Source organism: Vicugna pacos, chromosome 5 (genome assembly GCF_048564905.1).
Source record: "Vicugna pacos chromosome 5, VicPac4, whole genome shotgun sequence".
Taxonomy (NCBI): Eukaryota; Metazoa; Chordata; class Mammalia; order Artiodactyla; family Camelidae; genus Vicugna; species Vicugna pacos.
In genome coordinates, this window is record NC_132991.1 from 55949022 (window position 1) to 55974855 (window position 25834).

At 35.0% G+C, this 25834-nt stretch overlaps 1 protein-coding gene across 2 annotated transcripts in view; it reads left to right on the top strand.

Moving 5' to 3' along the window:
* Positions 1–24844, top strand: part of ITGAV (integrin subunit alpha V) — an 89749-nt gene extending 64905 nt beyond the window's left edge. For both annotated transcript variants that reach the window (XM_072961267.1, XM_006210004.3), the window contains exons 14-30: positions 711–756; positions 1912–2019; positions 3739–3797; positions 5311–5465; positions 8402–8539; positions 11333–11400; positions 12003–12150; positions 12689–12781; positions 14830–14909; positions 15283–15363; positions 15830–15935; positions 16547–16705; positions 17933–18046; positions 19740–19853; positions 19954–20061; positions 20649–20771; positions 21041–24844. In XM_072961267.1, the coding sequence (XP_072817368.1) occupies positions 711–756; positions 1912–2019; positions 3739–3797; positions 5311–5465; positions 8402–8539; positions 11333–11400; positions 12003–12150; positions 12689–12781; positions 14830–14909; positions 15283–15363; positions 15830–15935; positions 16547–16705; positions 17933–18046; positions 19740–19853; positions 19954–20061; positions 20649–20771; positions 21041–21136 (1796 nt within the window). In that variant the 3' untranslated portion in view covers positions 21137–24844. The remainder of the gene's footprint in view (positions 1–710; positions 757–1911; positions 2020–3738; positions 3798–5310; positions 5466–8401; positions 8540–11332; positions 11401–12002; positions 12151–12688; positions 12782–14829; positions 14910–15282; positions 15364–15829; positions 15936–16546; positions 16706–17932; positions 18047–19739; positions 19854–19953; positions 20062–20648; positions 20772–21040) is intronic.
* Positions 24845–25834: the final 990 nt, after the last annotated feature.

Here is a 25834-nt window from a genome sequence, read left to right on the forward strand (position 1 = left end):
CTAAGTACAGTTGACCCTTAATGTGAACGCTGGGGTGCCGACTGTCTGCAGTCAAAAGGCCACATATAACTAGCTTTACAGTTGCGCCTCTGTGTCCACGGTTCCGTGGATTTGGCCAACCTCAGATTGTATAGTTCTATAGTACATATTCAGTGAAAAAAGTCCACTTACAAGTAGACCTGTGCAGTTCAAACCCATGTTGCTCAAGGGTGAACTGTATATGTAATGTGCTTTTTTGGTTTGGCTTTTTTTTGAAACAAAATAAATAAAGTAAAAAAAAGAACATTTTACAATGAAATTGTGAAATCTACAGGCATCTGTAAAGCTTTTTCCTTTGGGGTATGTGTGTTTGGGTAGCATACACTTCCTTATTGTTGCTGATTTTTACTAAGAATCCATTAAAAAGATTCTTGTCTACCAGGATAGATGAAAAATTAAGTTTTATGATTAGTTTGATGAAAGTGTATTTAGAGTTTTCATATACATTTTAGCCTTTTAGACATTGTCTTATAACTTATAACTATGAAGAATAAATAGTTTTGAGGATATGCCTTTTAGACTATGTCTTATAACTTATAACTATGAAGAATAAATAGTTTTGAGGATATGCCTAAATCTTTATTATATTCATTGAAAGTTTTATAGGATGGTATGTAAATTTTAAATAACACTATTATTATTATTAACATTTTTTTCTACTCTCTTTTAAGATTTAATTGTAGGAGCTTTTGGTGTGGATAGAGCTGTATTATACAGGTAAGCATGCTTTCATATCCAGTAATAGAGGAATATTCTGAATTATATGAAAGTTTTATAGTTAAGTACCAGTGTTTGAATTTCAGTTTAATTTTTGTGAAGTAACGATAAAATACATTCTTTCGATTCAAGATTTGCTGCAGGCAAGTAGTAGTGATACTAAGAGATCCCAACGTAGAGAAAGCTATAGATTTTTTTTTTGGAAAAGCATTCAGAATTTTCCCTCTTTCTTCTTTAAATTGTGTTCAAAGAGGTTTTCCTGTGTTTTAGATTATACAAGTTTAAAGTGATAGTTTACGTTTTCCTCTAAGAGACAAGAAATTAGCTTGGTGTTTGTGCCACAGCGTTTTGTGACCACAAGGGCAGTATGTGATGGCTCCCAAAATGAATATTTTTATTAGAGCAGTAGATATAAATCTACTTCTGTATTTCCCAGCGTTGTACATATTCTCAGTAAGTCTCTGTCTGTCATCACTTCCTCATGCCGTACGGTATCATCTGGCATCTAGGGTAGTCTAGGATGTTGACACTTCTGTGGGCTGTGTTTACACATGGCAGGAAAACTAACACTGGTTCCGTGTCGTGGAAGGAAGGGCATATAATAAAAAAATACTTCCCCTCCCGCTCGTTACTAGTTTATTAGTATGTCTGTCCAGAAAAATTCTATTCACTAAAAAGTCATGTGTGTGTGTATCGCATCCTTTGTACATGGTGTTTTTTTCCCTCTTAGACTAAAATTCTATCTTGGCTCCATCTTAGAGGTCATACCACATTAGCGCAGATGACTGTACAGCACTCATTTCCCCCACTGTGTCGTGTTGCATTAGGTAGCGATCCCCTGACTTGTTTAACCATCCTGCTTCAATGGGCTGCATTCTGATATGGTTGTGGCCAGTTGTCCTGCTTTGCCTGGAACTGAGGGATTTGCCAGGACGTGGGGCTTTCACTGTTAAAGTCAGGACAGTCTTGTGCAAACTGGGATGTTTGGTCCTTCTGTGTTATGTTGTTTTTATTCTTTTTGCTATTATAAATACTGCTTTGGCAAACGTTGCATTGTATGTACAGTGAATGTGAACCTAAAATGCTTAGATTAATCTAACATTTTAAATAACTTTTTTCATTTTCATTTTCTTTTCTTTCTTTTTTTTTAACCAGGGCCAGACCAGTTATCACTGTAAACGCTGGCCTTGAAGTGTACCCTAGCATTTTAAATCAAGACAATAAAACCTGCCCACTGCCTGGGACAGATCTCAAAGTTTCCTGGTAAGGGTATTTGTTTAATAATAGTTATTATTTTGATTGTTGGTCTAATCATTATAAAGACAATTGAAAATGAAGATGTGGGAGCTGAAATATTGCTAAAGCAGTTTCTATGGATATACTCTATTTTCATATCATAGATTGAATTATAGAAATACTGTTCTGAAGAAGATAATGTAGAAGGCTCGAGAAATATACTATAAACTGGTATGAAACTAACTTTTAAAATATGCATGCTCAGTGAATATATTCAAAAAGAAAAGCTAATAAAATTTCAGAACTCATATTTAATTCCAAGCAGTCCTGTGAACATTTTAATTTTTAAAAACTATGATCTTTTTCAGATTTAATATCTTGACTAGCTGTATAAAAAATTATTTTGCTTTAGTATATTGGTCTTCTATTTGTTCCTTGTTTCTGAAGAAAAATACAATTTCTTTTAAGTTTAATGTCTGAATTCTTTTTCAAGTCTCCATTGTTTGTGGGTTACTTTTTTCTGTATTGCTCGATTTTGCTATATGTTCTTTCTGCCTTATTTATAATTTTCTTAAGATTTTTTTCTTTGAATTGATTCATGATTTACTTAAAACATATAAAATGGAGAAACCAGTATGTTTCTCATACATCTCAAAATCAATGCAAAATTAGTAATGAAAAGTCTTGACCCACCCACATACTATGAAACTCACCATGCACGCCCCACTTTGGGGAACACTGTCCGTGTTCCTTGCTCACGCAGAAAAATCAGAGAGAACTTAGAGAAGAAGGGTGGGATGATTGTAAGATGGGAAAATTTTACTTCACAACAGCTAATTAAAAGGTGTTTTTCCTGAATTTGTTTTTGAATTATTTATTATCATTATTAAAATTATTTTTCAGAATTTTATTTACAATAAAATATGTATTAAATAAACATGGGTATAATCAAATTTTTATTTCTTTCATTGGATTGCATTAAAAATTCAGTTATATTTGGTCTTCGTTTTCATTGATTGGCAATGAAGTTGTGTTTAAGATTTTTCACTCTCAACTTTACTGCCTTTCTTCCTTTCACTCACCCAGTGTATCCTGGTGAAGTTGCTGATAATATGCTTATGATTATGGTAACAGTATGAAGGCTTCAAATACACTAAATAGAGCAGTAGCTTTCACATGTTTTTGATTATGGTGTATGGTATGAAATACATTTTGCATCACAATCCAATAAATACATGTATGTAATTAAAACAAAAGTTTCGTGAAATCTTATGCTTGATACTTAAGTCAATTTTACATATTTAATTTAGTTTTTTAAGATGCTAGACACAATCTATTAAAATGATGTCATGAACTATTAATAAATTGAAAAATACACTGTTTTCAAGGAGCTTGCTAATTAAAGTTCTGTGGGGCTTTTTAATAAATGAGATGGTTATTTTAACTGGACTGTCATTTCCCTCATTTAGATTTATCAACAGATTCTGTAAAATCGAGAAGAGGTTAGGAAATTCTCTTTCTTTCTTTTTACTCATTAAGGTACCATTAAAGGAAACGTGCCTAAATTACTACGGGATGAATTAGATTATTCTGTATAGTTTCATGTTTTAAGACTAATGTTAAGACATAAAGGGAGATAAAAGGTTTTACAATGTAAACACTGTATTAGAAAGTGAGATTTGGGTGATATTTAAAAATGTCTATACTGGATTATAGATCTTGCATATATGTTTTGTTTTTCTACAGTTTTAATGTCAGGTTCTGCTTAAAGGCAGATGGCAAAGGAGCACTTCCCACGAAACTTAGTAAGTGTTCTATGGAAAAATTATATTATTTTAATGATGCTGCACACACAGTCTTAAAACACGTTTTAGGATACTTGAATAGCTACTCAATTAGTTGTTATTATTTTTTTATTTGAATGTTTATGGTTAAAGACATTAAAATTGCAATGTAATTTCTTTGGCCCCTCTTAAGCCAATTCAGAAACAACACATTTCTTTACTGACATTGTGAACGAAATAGCCCACTAAGTGGTAAATATGGCCTTCAGAAAGTTAAGCAGTTACCAGTGTGAGACAAATGAATTCTCAGGGAAATGAGTATCATTGTTTATAAGTCAGTGACCTACTGAGAAGTTTGTATTTTATGTCGTGGAGAAGCCTCAGCAGTCTTGGGAGTAGAGGTGGTTTAGAAATAGAAGGAGAAAAAGTTTGACCGCTAAATTGAACCCACGCCGCAAACTCTAACCTGACTCTTCCCTTCCAGGAAAAGTTCTCTGTGGTCCTGAGAGCAGGCTAGGAGGGTTAAGTGACTGTTGTCGAGATCTGTCGGTGTGTTCGGTGCTAAGGAGTAACAACAAAGCGGGGATAGAGGACTTAGTCTGGTGGGGGGTGTTCGTGAATGAGCGTTCCCACAGGGTGGCGAGGCAAGGCCTCGCTGGGAGGTGAAGGAGCTAAGGGATGTCTGGAGGAGGGTTCTGCAAAGAGGAAACGGCAGTTCCCAGAGGCCTGAAGCAGGAGCTTGCTTTTTCTCAAAGGGTGGGTGGAGCAGAACTGGAAGCAGAATAACCCTGGGTTTTCACCCAAATTTGGCACGAAGTTCAACATTTAGAGAAAACTTGGAAGGAGATTTGTGGTTTTAAAGGTCTGCACTCTTACCTCCTTTGAGGAAACTGTTTAAAGAACTGAATCTTAGAAGGCTGTAATCTAGCAATTGTGCTTCACGCTATTGGCTGCACGTTCATTTTAAGATGATTCGTGATCCAGTCAGCTATGTTTGGTCACTTGCTTAGTGAAGGACACATTTATCTGACAGTTTGATCTGCAGCTTCATTAGAAGTAGGAGTTGCAAGTGATGCAGACTGTTCGTTCATCATGGTCACCAGCATGGTGTGGGGAATGGGTGCCTGTTAGTAGACATTTCTTACTCGCTATCAGCACGAGTCCTGCTGCCTGCACTAGTGGTGGAAGTCTTAATTCATGTGTTTCATTTCTGAACTTCCTCTTCTCGGCTTAAATTAAAGGAAAAAATTTCCCCTCTGATAGTTGTTCTGTTACCATAGTTACATATTGTCTGAATTAATAGATGACATTAATTTGGGGGAGAGCTGGGTTAATTATTTAATTATTAACTATTTATTCAGTATTAATATCTTGTGGTCTCACTAACAATGTCTAGACATTTTTTAATGAATTAGAAGCAAATTATGTCTTAAGGAATAAATATGTATCTCTGTTTACATGAAAACTCTAGATATTTAGGACAGATGGGTGTCTGTAAAGATTCTGTTGGTTATAAATCCTTTGGTTTATATAGACTTCCAGGTGGAGCTTCTTTTGGATAAACTCAAGCAAAAAGGAGCAATTCGACGAGCACTGTTTCTCCATAACAGGTCCCCGGGTCACTCCAAGAACATGACCATTTCACGGGGGGGACAGATGCAGTGTGAGGAGCTGATAGCATATCTGCGGGTAAGGGGTACTTCTTGCTCCATTGTCTTTTCTTTCTACTTACCGTTTTTTCTTTTCATCTAAGTGATTTTCACTTTCTGTAAAAAATTTTTTTGGTGTTAAATCAAAAGGAAAATATAGAAAAATACATTTGAGGAAATGGGGTTTTTTGAGGAGTCAGACTTGAGTAATGGACTTCTCTTGTCAGGCTGGATATTCCATGTGACCTTGCCACAAAAATGCTGCTGAACAAATTATGACATTTGTATTTCTTAAACATTGCTGGACTCTCAAGACAGTGGGGAAAAAGAAAACCAAACCCCAGTCCCCCCTACCCTCTCCCTCAAATAAGCAATCAATCAAAAAAAACCAGCGGCTAAACCTGACTTGTGAGTTGTAAGCAAATGTGTGAGCCAGGGTTGCTGGGTGGGATGGAGCCCGGGCAGAGGGTGAGCAGTACTTGCAGACACCAGCACAGGGATTAGGACTCGCCTAGGCCTGCTGCAAGCCAGGGGTCTGACCTGAACCCCCTGCATTAGGACCAGACTCTTCCATGAGACTAGAGTGTTCCCAGAACAAAGATGCCCTCTGACTCCAGCGAGAGTAAATGCAAGGCTTCACTGAACAGTCTAATGTGGGTCACATAGGTTAAGGCCAATCAGATAGGAATTCAGTTCTGAAAAAAGTGCTTAATCATATGTGGAAGCAAGCCATTAGAAGAAACGGCAAACAAATCTTAGTCCTGCAAAAGCTTGAGAAGTTGAATTATCAACAAAATATAAATGTATATGAAACGTTTAAAGAAATAAAAGATTTGTTATTTTGTTTTTTTAAAGATGAGAACATCAGTAAAGACTTAGAAGACTCAACATAATTGACAAGCTCGATTTAGGAGACCTATACAGAATTTGGTGTCCAAAAAAGAATATGAAAGTTGACCACATTTAGGTCATAAAGGAGGTCTGAACAAATTTCTGAAAATTGGAATCATAGAAAATACGCTCTTTGCTTATAGTGCAATTTTTAGAAATCAGTAACAAAGATAAATTGAGAATTAGGAATTGTGATTTTAAATAACTTATGAATCAAGAAGGAGGTCATATTAGAAATTTATTTAGAAGTGACTCATAATAAAAATATTGCATATCAAAATGTGTAGGATATCCCAGAAGCTTAATGTAAAGGTAGATGGATAACCTTAAATGCTATTTAATTTAACTTTTTTTGTAAATTTCTTTTTTTTTCCAGTAGAGGTACTGGGTATTGAACCCGAGACCTTGTGCACGCTGAGGTTGTGTTCTGCCACTGAGCTATAATATACCCTCCCCTAAATACTATTTAATTTAAATGAAAGATTGACTAAGAAAAAATTGAAGGAAAAACAAAAAACCTCTACAGAATTAATCATTGAAAAGGGACATGACTACAGATAAAAGAGGAATTAGAATATTATGAACAACTTTGTGCTAACACACAGGAAAACTTAGATAAAATAAAGATATTTTTAGGAAAACATAATACAGCTGTCATATGAGGAAACAGAAAACCTGAACAATCCATTTAACCATATAAACCATTTCAAATTTTGAACTGGCAGTTAAAAATCTTTACACAAAGAATCATAAAACCTAGATGGTTTTTACAGGCAATATCTACCAAACAGTCAGGAACGAGACATCAGAATATTAAACTCTTTGAATGAATAGAAAAACAGAATATATTTCCAGCTTAGTCTGTGTAGCTAGTGTAGTTGATACCCAGACTGATCAAGGATAATACAAGCAAGGAGAATGCGTGCCCGTCTTACACAAAGACATAGATGTAAAGTTACTACCCAAATATAAGCAAACTACATCTTAGCAGTTTATTAAAAAAAGATTTTGAAATAGACCAACTTGGATTTATCCTGGGGTGGGTCAACATTAAAAGTATAGAAGTATAACTTAACACATGAATAGACTAAAAACATTGCCCTCTTACTTAAGTGCAGGGAAAGTTTTTGATTAAATTAAATAATTGTTCATGATCTGAGGAAACAAGGCAAATACCTTAAGCTGTAACTATAAAGAAATACCATTTTACATTCAGATAAAGTGTGCCAGTACCCATTCAAGATGTGAATTAATGAGAATTTTTACGCATTGCTGGTGGCAGTGTAAATTGTTATAAAGACTTTGGAAAACAGTATGGTTTATCTTACAGAGCTGACAGATCTACTTGCTACCGTGTAGCGCAGTACATTACAACTTTTTTTTTTGATAATAGTAAAAACAAACAAAAACCCAAAAATAATCCAAATAACCATTGACAGAAGAATGGATAAATAAATTGTGGGTTTGTTATATGATGAATATTACTCAACAGTAAAAATTAACCTCGGCTACCCGAGGCAACTGCATGGATGAATCTTAAAAAGAGCGCTGAGTAGAAAGTAAATCACAAGAATATACGTGATCTCATTTAAAAATAAACAGGAAAAGCAAACTCAAGAACATACTGTTTAGGGACATAGACACTAGAGTAAAACTATTGACAGCAAGCAAGGGAATGGTGAACTTAAAATCCAGGATAGTGATTACCTCTGGAAGGAAGACAGAGGGATGAAAGGAGAAAGCACGTGAGTGGCTTAAGTGATGTGGGTTATGTTCTAGTTATTTATATTGGGTATGTGTATGAGTGCTCATTTTATTAACATGCCTCATATATTTTTGTGTGAATCAAATATTACATTGTAAAACAAAAATGATTAAGGGTTCTTACTGGATAATGATAACCTTTTTTGGGGTGCTCTATTCTTATGTAAGCGTAGTTTTTCAAAGAGTTTGGGTAGAAATGGATCAAGGGATGGATACGGCTGGCTGCACTTATGGATTTGTATTGTGCACTTATGGATTTCTGCAGATAGTTTGATGTCATAGGTTGATGTCATCGTTAATTCAAAGCTCTTCCATTTTTAGGATGAATCTGAATTTAGAGACAAGCTCACTCCGATTACCATTTTTATGGAGTATCGGTTGGATTACAGAACGGCTGCTGATGCAACAGGCTTGCAACCCATTCTTAACCAGTTCACTCCTGCCAACGTCAGTCGACAGGTACCTTACTTTATTCATTTATTATCAATTTTTATACTTTTATCTTTTTTAAAGCCTTACAATTCATATTTTTAGATAACATGAGAGATTGCTTTTATAAAGTTGGGTTTTCAGTCAGAGAATTCAAAGGGGAAGGAATCTGGATTTTCAAGGCAGACATATAAAGCCACTCAGAGCTTAGTGATATGCAGAGAAAGACAGGGTTGCAGTTCATATACATTAAACAGTAAAATAATTCAAGGAAAATAACGAAGTGCCAGTTTATTTACTTATATAATACGTCATCATTATTTGAATTTTTTTTGTTTCCTTTGTATCCTATGTTTGTTTCAACAATGACATTACCTTCTCTTAGTCATCTTTCTTTCTGTATTCTTGGCTTTATTATGTACTCTCATTTCTGTGATAATTATCTACCCCATCATTCTTACAGTTGACTTCCCTGTGAAATGGTCCTTCATTTCACTGGTTGTACTACAAACTTTTTTATGGTACTCTCTTTATAAAGTACTGCTGTCTAGTAGAAATATAATGTGAGTCTCATTTGTAATTTTAAATTTACTGGTCAACAATATTAAAAATAAACATTGGAAACTAATTTTAATAATATGTCTGTATTAGTTTGCTAGGACTACCATAATGTAGTACCACAGAATGAGTGGCTTAAATAATACAATTTTATTTTCTTCTTAGGCCTCTCCCATTGGCTTATAGATGGTCATCTTCCCTCTGTGTCCTCACATGGTCTCCCCTCTGTGTTTATGTCCTAATCTCCTCATAAAGCACTAGTCATATTGGATTAGGGCCAACCCTAAAGCTGTCATTTTAATTTAATTACCTTTTTAAAGATCGTATTTCCAAATAATCACATTATCAGTGAAATACTTTACTTCCAGTTTTTTACTGTCTTCAAAATCCAGAGTGTATTATAAACTTAAGCATATCTCAATTCAGATGCCAAAGCTTCATCAGAAATATTTTTTCTGTGTTTAGAATTCATAGAATTTACAATTAAAATAGTAGATTCACATAAGCAAGTTGTTCTAAACTTACTAAAAGTTTTTCAGTAGCAGGAGTTAAGTATCAGTTTTTATATCTCAATTAATTAAAATTAAGTGAAATGTGAAACTCAGTTCCCCAGTCACATGAGGTACATTTCAAGTGCTCAAAAGCCACATGTAGCTCACTCGTGGCTACTATATTCGTCAGGGCAGCTCTTGAGTTTCCCTTTCTGCATCCTAATCCTTTGAAGTTAGAGATCAGTGCTTCCTACAGAAAGGGTGGTTTTTCCCCCCACCTTGCATTTATTCATTCAAATATGTATTAGTTCTTACTCTGTGCGAGGTATTGTATGTAACTGTAGAGATTTAGTTCTCTGTGAAAGGAAGACATTGCTCTGTCTTTTCCATTTCCGAAACTGTCTTTCCTGATAGCATATTTTAACGCTGCAGTTGTAATCCTTTTCCTTCAATGTAGAGTGGTAGGTAGTCAAATACCCTTTACCATCATTGATTCATATTTCATCATACTTCTCATTCCAAACTTCGGATATTCGTCATTCTAACTGGGACTCTTAATACACACCATACCACGTATGATTAAATCCATTCTTTGTTCCTGAACTAATTTAGCAGTGGTTGTGTTTGGTATGACTGATAGAGTTACCTCAAAGTTCTTCTAATGGTCCTGGCCTTTTTTCTCCCTTCTTGAAGTGCATAGCAACTGCTTACCTCTAGGTCAGTGAATTTGTCTACATGTATTGTTGGGTTTCATCCCAATTAAGCTGACAGTTAAGATCTCTATCTTATGATTTTATTTGGGGTAGCTGTACATCCCTTGTGACTTGGAAACATGCAGTCATCTTTTTCTTTCTTTTCTTTTTTTCTTTTAAAGAAAGCTTGTCGCTATTTTTTTCCATTAAATCTTTTCCTCTCCTTTTATCTGCCTTTGGGCCCGAAGCCTTTTGGATGTTAACAGTAGACAAAACAATAATGGCTTCACCTTCTTTTTCTTTCCTCTTTTCTTTATTTTTATGTTCCTTCCTTCACATCCTACCCAACCTCTTCTGCCTCCTCCCACTATTCTCTCTGTTGGGTTTTCCAGAGTACTCCAGCTGGCACATCTCAGGGTCATATCTAGAGGGAGAAAGATCAGGTCTTTGCTTACTGTACCCATCTCGAATCGGCAAACTAATGCTTCTGGTTCCTTTTTCTTTATCTCTTGCCAATGGCCATGCAAATGCTGGCCTCGTTTTGTCCAGTTTCTGTTCCCTTTGGTTTGCCTGTCTGAATTGCTGCTGTATATCCACAGCTCCTTATTCTTTTACCTTCTGCAGCTATATTTCCATGATGTTGGCAGAGGCATAGTCTGTAATGAGAAATGCTGGAAAGAAGTGTATTTTGCCCGAGATCATACAACTTAGCTTAGCAGCAGCTGATCCAAACTGACCCATCAGTCCTTGAATATTACTTTCTCTTCTGCACTTCATTCCAAATTAATAACAACTTAATTTGAGATAGAACTAAAAGGTTCCAACTAATTGTATTATATCCTATGAATCTTTTTTTCTTCCTTTTCATTCTTAACTGGCTACAGTGATCTATTTATAAATAATCAGCCTTGATCCCTTTCGCATTCAGGTATGTAAAAAAAGTTGACTATATATAAATATTTATATATGTATGTATGAATTATATCCATCTACATCCATATATATATATATTGACGTACACTGCATATGTGACCTCTATTGGTATTTATTCACATAGAAAAAAATTAAATGATTTTTTCTAGGCTCATATTCTACTTGACTGTGGTGAAGACAATGTCTGTAAACCCAAACTGGAAGTTTCTGTAGATAGGTAAGTTTTGCTCCAAATAATAGACAGTATAATGAGAGATTTAAATGGAAGAGCACATTTTTCTACTCGAAGTAATAGTAATGACAATTAGTTATGTTGAAAGATAATGTATGATTTTTAGTAAAGCTATAAATACTAGCTTTAAAAGAATATGCATAATGTTTTCACTAGTTGCCTAGGTTAACAGATCTGTTTCCATTCAGCATTGAGTTGTGCCTGTCACAAAGTAACATTATAGCCTCTTGAAGACATTCTTAACTAAAGGGCTCTGATTACCATTTTATATGATATATAAATTATAGCAAATACTGTAAGTAGCATGACAAGGCATTAATTCAGCTTTTAGGGAAAAAATTAATTTATGGAATTAATAAGTACAAAGGGATATAAAATTACTTCCGCAGTTGAGATGAGTGATATTGATATGCTAGTGGCATCAGTGTTTTCTTTTGCTTCTGAGAAAAGCATTGGATTTGCACCCAGTGTGCTATTTCCAGTTTTCTGTTGGGCCAGTGAAGTAGTCTTAAAATATCTTGAACATGTCAGTGCTTTGAATGGTCGTGCAGTCTTTTTTCATTGTCTAGATTTGTATTAACTTGTAGTGATCAAAAGAAGATCTATATTGGGGACGACAACCCTCTGACCTTGATTGTTAAGGCCCAGAATCAAGGAGAAGGTGCCTATGAAGCTGAGCTCATTGTTTCCATCCCGCCGCAGGCTGACTTCATTGGGGTTGTCCGCAACAGTGAAGTAAGCAAGCTGCCTCTTTAAAAAATCGAAATGCACTCATAGTTCTCATTAACATTAATGAGCTGCATCCCTACTTAGTGTAGGACAGGCTTAGCCGTTCTACCTACGGCTAAATTGCAAGACAATAGAGTGCCTGTCTTACATAATTCCTTTCAAGCCTAATACTTTGCATAATGCATTGATAGGACATTTTAAAATTGCCAGCTAAGTGCCTGAAACAAGGTCAGCTGGATAAAGTGTCTAAGCCTGTCCATCAAATAATGTGTCAGAGGTAATATGGTTATATATCTAAATTCCCTAGGGAATCTTTCAGAAACACTTTTACATTTATATGTGGCAACTGTACATAATTCTGTTTTCTCCCGTACCCCCCATACCTCAGTTAGATGTATTTGCTTTATAAAGCAAGAAGGATAAACATCAACCTGCGCGATACTGTCTAGGAACTTTAAAGTCTTATTATGGCTTCTGGTTTGGTTTAGTTTTGTTTTGGTCATTAATTTATTTTCCTTCGATCCTTTTTCTTTGTCTATCCAAGGCCTTAGCGAGACTGTCCTGTGCATTTAAGACAGAAAACCAAACCCGCCAGGTGGTATGTGACCTTGGAAACCCAATGAAGGCTGGAACTCAAGTAAGACATTTTAATTAAATGAATCTCTTTTTTTTTCTTTTGTCTTTTATAGAGAATAGCATATTTTTCTGTGAGTTTGCCCATAGTAAATATTTTTTAATAAATACTTCAAAATAGTGTCTTTAAATTGGTTTTGCTTTAGAATGGAATGATTATCAGAGTTTTGTTTAGATTTGATTAAGATACTAAAGTAATGGGTTGTGCTACTTAATAAGCTGCTCTTCAACATAGATTTCAGTTTCATAAATGGATGAAACATGGTTTAAACTAAGGACTGAGATGGTAACTTTGATATTTCAAACTAATGCTTTAATGTATCCTCATAGCAACTCTGACAGACACCAAGACTGCCATTCTTAGGTGAGCCAGAATGAGCTCATTAACTAGAAACCTCTGTGGTCATCCTGGTAGGATCAAAGAGCACTGTGGTTGGAGTCTCCCCTTCAGGTGGTAGAGAAGAGGGCCCAGGAGCTTGAGAAGAAGCACTCAGTGGGTCGCTTCTCAAATCCTCCAAAAAGGAAACAAAATACACGTTGTAGAACTCCTAGTATCAAGGGGGAAAAAAAGGCAGTATATTTCATGTTACCTTTTCAATTGAATTTAATTTAATAGTACATGGATATTGGTAATTTGAAGGTCTGTGATAATATGAGACCAAGTATTCCATATCTACCCTTAAACAACATCTCTCCCATTAGAGAAGTTTAAAGGTATAAACTTGCAATGAATAGTAAATAAGTCTTAGAGCCCTAATGTGCAGCTTAGTGATTATGGACCACAGTACTATATGATCATCATCAAACTTGCTAACAGACTAGATCTTAATTATTCCAGCCACAAAAAAGACAGCTATGTAATGCGACAGAGGTGTAGACAGGTGTAATTATTGCTGCAAGGGTAATTGTATAACATGGTATAAATGTATCAGATCAACACTTTGTACATCTTAAATTTACACAGTTATGTGTCAAATAGATTACAAAAAAAATTCCATCTTCCTTTAAATGTATCTTCCACTAAAAGTAATTATTATTTCTAGATGTATGGTCTTTTAGGGAAGAGGGCTTGAACAAAGTACTCAGCGTTGCCTTTTTCACATATATATAACACAGTGTTTCATGAACAAGTGAACAAACTTTTCACTTTTTCCTGTCCTTGTTCTCTCTCTTTCTCACTCACTCCGTATTCAGTATAGATGCTTCCAGGTTAATCCATGTGGTCTGCCCCGGGCTTTGTAAAGTGGAAGGCAGTTTATCGAAGTCCTGTAAAAAGGCCATTTTTATGTGTCATTTATATGATCCCCAGGAAGCCTGCTTTCTCTTACTTTGTAGCTCAGCTGTTTTCTTTAAAATCACAGCTTTCTGCCGGTAGAAGTTAGGATGTTCGGTGTTGGCTGAGTTGTGAGTGGTGTGGAGAAATTCTGCTTCTGGCCCTACTTCTGTCCTTTTTAGCCAAGTTCTCTCACTCTTGTACACCATCCACTTCTCCCTTCCTGCTCCATTAACACAAGTTCAGGGGTTACTTCCTGTCATCACACCCCTTGTGCGTAACTGCTGTACTTTGATTGGATCAACAAACATTTCCTTCTGCATTTCTCGGAAAGTTAATATGAGTTGCTACTATAAGAAGGTAATTAGTTAATATTATATGGAGATAGTAGTGAAGAATAGTTACTATTTTAAGGAGATATAGTTGTGATAAATAATCATTGTTAAATAGGTTCCATTATGGATTGGTCCAAGGGTCTTAAATAGTAGACTTGATAGATGATCAGACTTAATTGTCTTTGCTCAGGTACTTTCTGTTTGATTGTAAGTTCAAAAAACCCTGTTTTATTTATTTTTATTTTTTAGATTTATTTTTAGTGGAGGTGCTGGGGATTGAACCCAGTACCTCATGCATGCTAGCCATGTACTCTACCATTGAGCTATACCCTCCCCACAAAAACCTTATTTTAGAGCATTCTTTTTCCTTTGGACATTGAATTTGAAATTTTACTAGTTAGACGTTGTTTTAACTAACATTACCATCTTTTTCTCCTCCTTCAGCTTTTAGCTGGTCTTCGTTTCAGCGTGCACCAGCAATCAGAGATGGATACTTCTGTGAAATTTGATTTACAAATCCAAAGGTATGAAAATAACTTTTTTCCATTTATAATAAATATTTGTTGTAAATGTTTTATGCAATATACCTTAAGATTGTAGGGTAGAAGAGACTAAAATTTTAGTACTTAACTACAGCATTTTTAAATCAATATTTACATCTTAAGAAAAATTTTATTTTCACTTTTGAGTCTGTAAAACAAAACTAAAAGTTAAGAAATAAAACTTAATCATCTTTTTTGTATTAAGCTAGCAAAAATAATTATTTTGATTTATACAGTTTGTCGTTTCTTTATTGCTTTTAATTTGTTCATTTTTAGTTTCACTGCGTTCGCCATGTATGATTCTGATGATGACTATGCCCAACTCAGTCCTGAATACGTGTTTTTTCTTTTTCAGCTCCAATCTCTTTGACAAAGTAAGCCCAGTTGTATCTCACAGAGTTGACCTTGCTGTTTTAGCTGCTGTTGAGATAAGAGGGTCAGTATGGTCACCCAGTTGAGTATTTCATTCTCAAGATTTAAATTGCTTTAAAAAGTGGTTACTTCTTAGGCCACTCACTTCTATTGGGTAGTAGACATCTGTGTTCAGTGGAAGTTTCACTGCAGCTGTAGCTTCTATAGAAAGAAAAAGGTCCTAGGTGTGTTCCAAAGCCCCACATGTTTATTTGATAATCCTCTGGAAATAAATCAGACATGGTGACAACAGCAGGCAGAGAATAAGTTTATTGAACTTTTATGCAAATTGACTTAGTCCACTTATATTAGATTCAATAGTTTGCATGTATATGTGCAGGTACACATACATGTATAGTGTTTTTTTTCTTTTAAATGTGTAGGTTTTCTTTTTCATTAGTTTCCATTTCATTCATTTGGATACAGGGATAAAAATGAACTGACTGTATCATTTTGATATTCATGGTAGGTTTTCTTTGGTCATTGTTTAGAGTCTCAAGTCCTGATCATATCTTTCTTCCGATTCCAAACTGGGAGCACAAGGAGAACCCTGAGACCGAAGAAGATGTTGGCCCAGTAGTTCAGCACATCTATGAGGTCTGCAGTTGTTGGATGTAACTGATAACATGGTAGCAAGCCAACACAGAGAGGAATGGATAGGCCACTTAAAAAAAAGTCTATTTAATTATTATGTAAACTCTGCATAGTTTAAATATGTACCAGAGATTTCTTTGACTTTTTTTCCCTAAAGTTCACTCTTATTAGACTGGTAGCTTCAAGTGGTAAAAGAAAGAAGTTTATACAGATTGTTGTTTAAAACCAATTAGTTCTGCTTGAATAAAAGGAATAGATCATTGCATATTTTCACTTGGACATTTTTCAATCCTGACTAAAAATTGAAAATGCCTTGAGCAGATCATCAAAATTTTGTCTCTGTAGGAAGAAAATTTTCTATGCCGTCTTATCAGTAACTTTTTTGAGCTTTCGTCCTGTGTTTGTTCTCATGCTGACACACACTGCCCTGCGCAGAGGCAGGTGCTGAGTCTGGTCTCTTCTGCGTAATGATGATTGTGTTGTAATACTGGAGTAGCTATAGAAACTCTGCTGTTATTCAAATCCTGTTGCTTAATGATTCTGAGAGTCAATGTAGGGGAAGGATTATAAAATAATTTTTGCCCAAAGTATTTACATTTTCTTTTCCTCATTAGCTGAGAAACAACGGTCCAAGTTCATTCAGCAAGGCAATGCTAAATCTTCAGTGGCCTTACAAATATAACAATAACACTTTGTTGTACATCCTTCAATATGACATCGATGGGCCAATGAACTGCACTTCAGATATGGAGATCAACCCTTTGAGAATTAAGGTAACGTGCTTGATAGCAGCTCCTTATTCTGATGATATTTTATTGGTTTTCTTTCTAAATCTATAAGAGAAATGCATGAAACAAAACAACTGTTTTAATAATAAACCCATTCTGAAAAATATTTTCATTTATAACCATTACACTGTGGATTAAGTTTCTTTGTGTAATGAGTAAGGATGAATTCCATGAAGTCCTAGTGAGCCATTTATTTAGGTAGTGTTTAGTGAGCCTTCGGAGATACTCTTAAGTGACCCAATTTAACTTTGGTTTCATTGCATAGTGGTTTATCTACATGTAATATTGTGTCAGGGGTGTTTGGATGTTGAAACTTTGGTTTTTGGGACAAGCTACAACATTTTATTCTTACCTTTTTTTGACTTACATGACCTAGAAAAATGTCTTTTATGGAATCTGTATACTTTTGGATATACTCATCTCCATCCTAACACATATATTTAGGTAAGAAGCTAAAGAAAAATACCATATGTTATCACTCATATGTGGAATCTTAAAAAAAAAAAAAAGAAGACACAAATGAACTTATTTACAAAACAGAAACAGACTTACAGACATAAAAAACAAACTTATGGTTACCAGTGGGTAAAAGGGGTGGGAAGGGATAAATTGGGAGTTTGAGATTTGTAGATACAAACCACTGTACATAAAACAGATAAACAATGGGTTCCTTCTATATAGTACAGTGAACTATATCCAATATCTTGTAGTAACCTATAATGAAAAAGAATGTGAAAATGAATATATGTATGTATATGTATAACTGAAACATTATGCTGTACACCAGAAATGGACACAACATTGTAAATTGACTGTACTACAGTAAAAAAAAATTTTTTTTTAAAGAAGCCATTGCACAGTTTGGTCTAAGGAAAGTCAAGAAAACAAAACAAAACCATACACTCATGATTGACACACATCACAGATGTACAGCATGAAATTTCAAGCTATTTCTATGTATTTTTTCAGTTTGCCCTCTAGCTATGCGAGGGGAGAAAATGATGGCCAGGCTGAGGTAACTTTTTCCCATATATTAAGGACTCTAATCTTTATTTTCTGTGCTTATTTTTTGCCTTATTCTAAGTGATGAATTTTCTGTGGAACCAAATTTTCAGTTACTATATTTTAATCACTTATGACAGTTTATGCCAACATGTCAATGCGAAATGTTTTCCATTGTTATTTACCACCAGTTTATTAATGTGATCTTAGATCTCAAATTTGCAAACAACGGAAAAGAATGACACATTTGGTGGGCAGGGTGACCGGAACCATCTCATCACTAAGCGGGATCTCACCCCAAGTGACGGAGATGTTCACACTTTGGTAAGTGCCATTTCAACAACAGGCACTTTAAATATTTTTAAAATATGTGATTATAGAACTGATGCCAAAGAACATTTCAAAAATAACAACAGCTGTGCTGGAAAGAACTCCATATATTTTTATACCATTCACTCCTCTTGCTTTCCTTGTTCCCAATCGAATTAACGCCACATTTTCTTCAAATGATCTACCTTTGTAGATTGCTAATAAAATGTGTTATGTTCAGCTTATTTTTCTGACTGCACTCCTTTAACTGACCTCTTTCTTGGCCTCACCCTAATCTTTGAGGCTTATGTTCAATACTGCAGGAAGAACCCAGAAGGCTTCAACAAAAATGTATTACAAGAATAATTAGCCTTATGATCCACTTTTGTTGAGTCTGTCTAATGACTATAATGTTGTAAAGTTGCTTATCATTTAAGTTTTTAAAATTGAGCAGATATGCCAACCATCAGCTAGCGGAGAACCTGGCATAGTTTTTGATCATTAGCCATCACCAGTTACTTTCACATCTCCAGATTCCATGGTTCTTCTTATTTCACATTCAGTTCAACTGCTCAGTGACTTTGTGGCAGAATTAATCAGTTCTTCCTTTGTGAAACACCCCTCTTTCCCTACTAGGACACTACTCTCTTTTGGTTCTCCAAGGACCAGAAATGGCCGCTTCTTAGAAATCTCCGTTTCTAGAACTCTAAGCTCAGTAGAGTATTCTGGGGCTCAGATCTCAGATTTCTTGTCCCCTCCACCTACAGTCTCATTAGATCTGTGCTGTCCAGTATTGTAGATGCGTTTTATTTAATTTTTTTTTCTTGCTTAATTGCACTGGCTAGAACCTTCAGAACTGTGTTGAATAGAACTGTCATCAGTTGGCATTGTCATCTGGTTCCTGATCTTAGGAGAAAAGCATCCCTTCTTTCACCAGCACATGTGGTGTTAGCTGTGGGCCTTTCATAGATGCTCTTTATCAGATCAAGGACATTTGCTTCTATTTCTCATTGTCAACTGAAGGTATCACTGACTAGATAGCACTGTTGTGAGGTATATGCATGTGACATGCCTAATGCAGTTTGACTGGCACATAGAAGGTGGTGAATATTTGTTACCTTTGCCTCCAAGTTATTGATAAAAACACTGAATGTGGCAAAGACTATTAACATGCCACCTGATTTCTAGTGTTTGACTTGGAATAACTAGTAAAGATTCACTCTGTTTCTTTTTCTGTTCCACAGGCATGTTGTGATCTGATTTTCATGTCTTAAAATCACCATGCTCTGGGTTTGCCTAAAGAATGTTGAGTTCTAGCTGTAAAAATAAATATTTTAATATTATAGATCTTATCCTTTTATCAGATCACATTAAAACCACCCCCCTCATAACAAGAAGATCCTTGTACAGACTCAGCTGTTAGCCTGTTTATTTTATTAGGTTTATTTGGGGGAGGTAATTAGATTTTGTATATTTATTTAACAGAGGTACTGAGGATTGAACCCAGGACCGCATGCATGCTAGGCATGCACTCTACCACTGAGCTATACCCTCCCCTCCTGCTCATTTTACACATTGTTGCTATAAGGCAGGAGAATCTGGATCATCTCTTTAGCCTTCATAAAAAACAAGTCAAGTGTCTAATTTTCATATGTTGAAGAGATGATAGAATGACCTTTTCTTTTAAGTAAGTAATTTTTTTTGGCAGGGCTGTGGAATTGCTGAATGCTTGAAGATTGTCTGCCAGGTGGGGCGACTAGACAGAGGAAAGAGTGCGATCCTGTATGTAAAGTCTCTGCTGTGGACCGAGACCTTTATGAATGTAAGTGGACAGATGCAGCATTCAGCATTCTTATCCATTTTTTCAAAGAAATAAAAAAGGCTTGACATCTAGGAAATCATTTTATTGTTACTTTACACAGAAGGAAAACCAGAATCACTCATATTCTCTGAAGTCATCTGCTTCGTTCAATGTCATAGAGTTTCCTTATAAGAACCTTCCAATTGAGGACCTCTTCAACTCCACATTAGTAAGTCATTGATTTGGAGAAATGGAATAGATGCACTCATTTCAATACCATGGATATTTTTAAATTTTATTTTAAATAATGGCAGTCTAACTGTTTTGATAATGTAAACAGTTGAGTTATTTGAGTGGATTATTACCTAATTTAATAATACTCTTTTACTCCCCCATCCCAGAATTATTAAAGGTAGACCTTTTACTTTAACATCTTATCCTATTTAAGACTCTAAGCATATACTAAATTTCATGGGGGAAAATTTGGGAAATTTCTCCCCACAAAGTTCGAAAGGCTGAAATTAACTGCACTAAGTGAGGGCATTTTAGAGATCTTTAATTTGAGGATGAAAATGGAGCCAACACATCATAAACTGGGGTGGATTATTTGAAAATCATTTCAGAGGCAGCCAGAGGTTAAGCTGTTCAGAGTTGTGTGTGTGTGTATGCTACTGATACGAAATACATAATCAAAAATTATCCTATACAAGAAAAGAAAATAATGTAACATTAAAATAAAATATAATAGACATTCAGATATTTGTCGGATGATTCAGTGAACTATTTTTAAAACTCAAAAACTTCTTCCCCCAACAGGTTACCACTAATGTCACCTGGGGCATTCAGCCAGCACCCATGCCTGTGCCTGTGTGGGTGATCATTTTAGCAGTTCTAGCAGGATTGTTGTTACTGGCTGTTTTGGTATTTGTCATGTACAGGGTAAGTGATGGACTTAGGAGGAGAGGGAGGGAGGGGAAGCAGAAGAAAAGGAGAAGGGAGGGAGGAAAGGAAGGAAAACTGGAAAAGAAGGGAGGGAACGAAGAAAGAGACCTTTAATGATGATGCACGATGAGCATTCCATATCATTTGAAGAAAGGAAAACTGTGCTAGTGCCGTTTAAAATGTCTTGGTCGTAATACGGCCCCTCAGAATACTTGTAATATTCTTCATTGATGTGGCAGTAACGTTAGTTTTTCTTCGACTGACAGATGGGCTTTTTTAAACGTGTCCGGCCGCCTCAAGAAGAACAAGAAAGGGAACAGCTTCAGCCTCATGAAAATGGGGAAGGAAACTCAGAAACTTAACTGTGATTTTTAAGTGATGCTTCATCCTGACCCACTAGAAGTAACCACTTCACTATAGATTTTAATTTCCTTCATGAGGAATGAAATTCCAAGACTGTACTGCTGATGGTGCCCATTGGTATTAATCACAAAGTGAGAGCAATATTTGTCGACCTTCTCATTATGATTAAGTTCAGACACACATTTAATACACACCCACTGACTTGTGTTTTTAGGTATTTAAATAATAACATTTCAAATGATAGCTCTTCTTCAGTGTACATAGGACAGGTAGTGCCTGAGTTACCACTTTATATAAAATAGTACCTCCTACAATTACTGTTTCTGATTTTGTATGTTGCATTTTGTTTGTTGTTGTTTTTGTTGTTTTAAAGCAATCTAAATTTGGACCTTAGGATCCACATCTTTTGTACAGATACTTAATGTTAATTAATACACATTACACTACAATTGAGTTTTCAAGCTACCTTTTTACCTGCATAACGTTGGATTTTAATATTCCCTACGTGGTGGAACTTTAAGAAAAAGAGAAGTACGATCCCATTTAAACTCTTTCCTGTAATAGCAAAGGTACAGTTTTTTTGTTTGTTTTAATATGAAGTCTGGGGACAATTGCTATTAAATTTTTATTTATATTTTTATCCACAATCCATTTTACTGCATTTTATTTTGTATGAGTTTAAGTTCTCTTTCAAATCCTTCAAGTCAATTTATGCTAAAAATTAGTTCTATTATCAAAAAAATGCCTCTTTTGTGTAATAGTTTAATTTCTGCCAAACATCGTGATGCTTAAAGCCATATGGAGTTAGAAATCATTTCCAAAGTATGTTTATTCCATTGCATTAGTCTGGCTATACATAATACCAAAAAAAAAAGCATTTAAATTAAAAGGCTACATTTGTAGTTCTTTGATAGAGTTGCTTATTAACAGTTTGTTCTTCAATTAGAGCAAGAGTTTTTAGTTGGGATTAATTTATTTTCCTCCTGTATATGTATTTTCCCTTACATTTCCAAAACTGTTACTGAGAATGTGTCAAGATCATAGAGGAAGTTTTACAACTTACAGGAACCTGCACTCAACCTCCCAACCCCACGAGAAATGCGTGCAATTGACATTCTTAAAGCAGCTCAGTGGTTTACTTCTAGCAATAGCGTGATGCTACTCAGGTGGACATTATCTCGGTTTAAGCAAGGCGTAACATGAAAAACCAGTCTGAGTGATCAAAACCACTTCTTAAAGGTTGTTTTATAAGCAACTCAAGTTATTGGAAACCTTTTAAAACTTTCTTAGGTTTATTAACATAAATTACTTTTCTAGGATCTTCTAATAAAAGCTGTAGAGGTGGCAAGTGGTAGTTTTATAAGCCTGTGGGGTGTTGAATCTTTTAGAGGATTATGTGAATTATTCACAGTTCCTCAAGGCCTGAGGATAACGATTAATTATGCCTATTTTTGTGCAATTACATCATGTTGTGCATTAAAGATTGAGAGTTTAATAGCTTTTTAATCATTGTCTTCATTAGGCAATGATAAATATTTCCCTTAAATAATTGAATATTTTGCTATGTTTTAAAAATAATGAAATTTATCTTGCAATGTCTTGTGTTATAACTCCTTATGCAAGCAGCTAAGCTAGAATATATTCATAAAATAGAGGCGCGTGTAGGTGAGTTATACAAGTTAGAACATATACAAGACCCTATATTTAGCTTTAGTGATTTTCAAAATTAATAGGTATTGTAATATAGATTTTATTAGTAGCTTAAAAGGTCTTAGTCATATTCAATAAGTATTTTTATTACCAATAAATTTGAAGTTTTTTAAGGAAAAAGTATTTTTATCTTAGGGCCTGCCACCAGATAGTCCCTAATGGTCTCTTAACAATGTTAACCTTATCTGTTTTCCCACCTAATAGCAGTCATTCCTGAAAATTATCTGTTAGACAGAAAGTCACTCCTTCCAAATATGTTACTATTTGCTTTTGCACAATCCATTCCTCTTACGACACCCTCTTATCTCAAGGTATAATCTCTTATGAGAGAATGAAGGAGGAGCCTAGACAGCTTAGTTGGGAGAGCATTAGCGTAGAGGCAACTGGAGGATGTTACATGGAAATTAACATAATGTTTTAAATTGCTTTTATGAAATGTAGTTTCAAGCAATAGTATTTTCTTTTTAAAAAAGTGAAGATTTAATATCTCACAAAAGTATGATCGGAGTATGATTTAAAAACCTAGTCTTTGATGAGAATATTTGGGAAAATGTTGCGATTCTTGTTACCCTAAAGTAGCATGTGAATGTTCTGGTTAAAACATCAAAAAATAGTCACTGCCGTGTTTGTGATTTTTTTTTGATAATTGAAATCCATTTTGAGTGTAAAATTCTTATAATCTGATTCAGTTTAAGAAAACACATATGGTTGGGGTTAGATAATATTTGAAACAGTTGATATTGATAAGACATATTGATACTGTTGTTGATTTCTTATATAAGCATTTGTTTCAGATTGCTATTTTGGGAAATATTTGTGTGAAGGCTGCCCTTTCCTTTTCTTCCCTTTACCTTTTTCTTGTGATTAGTGATTATTGTAATTCTGATTAAGTTCTTAATACTGAGGTGGAGAACAATTAATCAAAATATTAGTGCCACAGTTCTACCTGTGTCACAAAACTACTTATTCATAGTAAATTCTCATTAATACTTTATATCTATATAAAGAGAAAATTCCAGTATTAGTTAAAGAGACTATACTGACTTCTTTAATGAAGGCTGTGAAAGATTTTTGATAGTGAATCATGATCCTAGGAGAGAGATTTATGTGGCAAAAGCATGTAATAGATCAGCTGATTTTTTTAATAAGGCAAACAATCTGTAAGTTGGTAAACGTTCCTTTGTTGCAGAATGTAGTGCTGAGCTTGGTGAAGAATAAGTCATTCTTGGAATACTTGTATATGACTGTTGCCTATTTCAGTGTCACCATGTTTGTGTTCTTGGATAGCTTGTATATGTGATGTTTGATTAATAAGGAAAAAAATGTAAAATTTGGAAATTGAACATAGTATCTCCAAAATCATGAATGAAATGACTTGATAGTGTTTTGGAGAGTATCCCTTTTAACTTGTTGGTAGGCTAGTTTGAATGATGAACCTATAGACATGTAGCATGCATATATGCTTGTATTTCCTTGTAATTTCTGGTATATAATGAACTTCTTGGGAGAGGTACTGAATCTTTGATTTTTGTTGTCATTCATCTCAAGTGCAATATAACAATATAACCAAACCTAGATAATTTCAAAGTCATTCTTAATTTAGTAAACCTAATCTAAAGGGAGATTTGTTAGTGTTTTTGTTAGCAGGAAGGAGTGATTTTGCTATGGGTATACAAATGAAGTTATTTACCCTTAAAAGGTCCGTTACACACTTTATTTCAGGTTGGAAGTGAACTGTTCCCTGCTGGTTTTGAAACACTTCATGGTATCTTAAAGTAACTGTGTATGTCAATTAATTCGCTACCTAAGTAACATAGAAAGTAATTTTCTTTGTGTAGCTCTCTTGTGATCACCCACATTGGGTTAGACATAAAAGAGTGTGTCCTAAAATTTGTCATTTGCTAACTTGATTTGAGTTAGTGAAAACTGGTTCAGTGTTCTGCTTAGTTTCCAATGTGTAACTTGTGTCTGTTCAATAAAAACTTGATCATATGGTGCCACTTTTGTACATGGACTTTATATTTTCCTTCTATGCTGTTGTTTTGCTTTGTTTTTTAATCATATGAGCCAGCCGTAATGCACTAAAAGGATGACCTCAAAGAGGTGACATACCTTTCTAAAAGTCCAAATTCTTAAGTCCAATTCTGGAAGCTCCGCAAACTCCAAACAGGATAATTGCAAATAACACCATCTATGCAGGTCATGGTCAAATTGCTAAAAACCACAAGTTGGAAGGGGTTGACCTCACCCTCTTCATGCTATGCCCAGAGGGTTCATGACTTGTCCGAAGCAGTAACTGGCAGGACTGGGACTAAAGCTTACCTATCCAAACACCTAATCCGGTGAGCTTTCTGCTGTGCAACACTGCCTGGGTTGCTAGTCACAGTTTATAAACTAGATTCGTCTGAGTATCAGTTGGTGCACCACCAATGCTTTTCCAATTGCAGTTGACTCTTGAGCAAAAGGATTTGAACTGCATGGGTCCATCTCTACGTGGATTTTTTCAGCAGTAAATACTGTTATACTGCCTGAGCCTTGCTTGGTTGAATCCCTAAATGTGGAATTTTGGACACAGAGGAGCCACAGATACAGAGGGCCAACTGTAAATTACACTGGGGTTTTCAACTGCGCCAGAGGGTCGTAGCCCCTAACCCGTGTGTTCAAGGGTCAACGGTAATATTTTGACTCACTTTCTAAACTGTTCTGAATTGCCTGGAGAGTTATATAGTTAGATCCCCTTTTATACTCAGGTTTACTTTGCTTGTTGGATTCATTTGCTGAAGCATAACAAATGTATAAATTGGTCTTGTTTTAATAAAAAGAGTACTTAGATTCTGAATTTGAACTTTACACAGTAACTTACCTTCATGTTATTAAAATAACCTAATTTGTTTCAAAGTAAATCTCAAAGATTTTCTTTCTATACTATTTCTTAGATATTAGAGTGTTGAAATGAAATCTTTAGGGATTACTTTTTAGACAGTCTT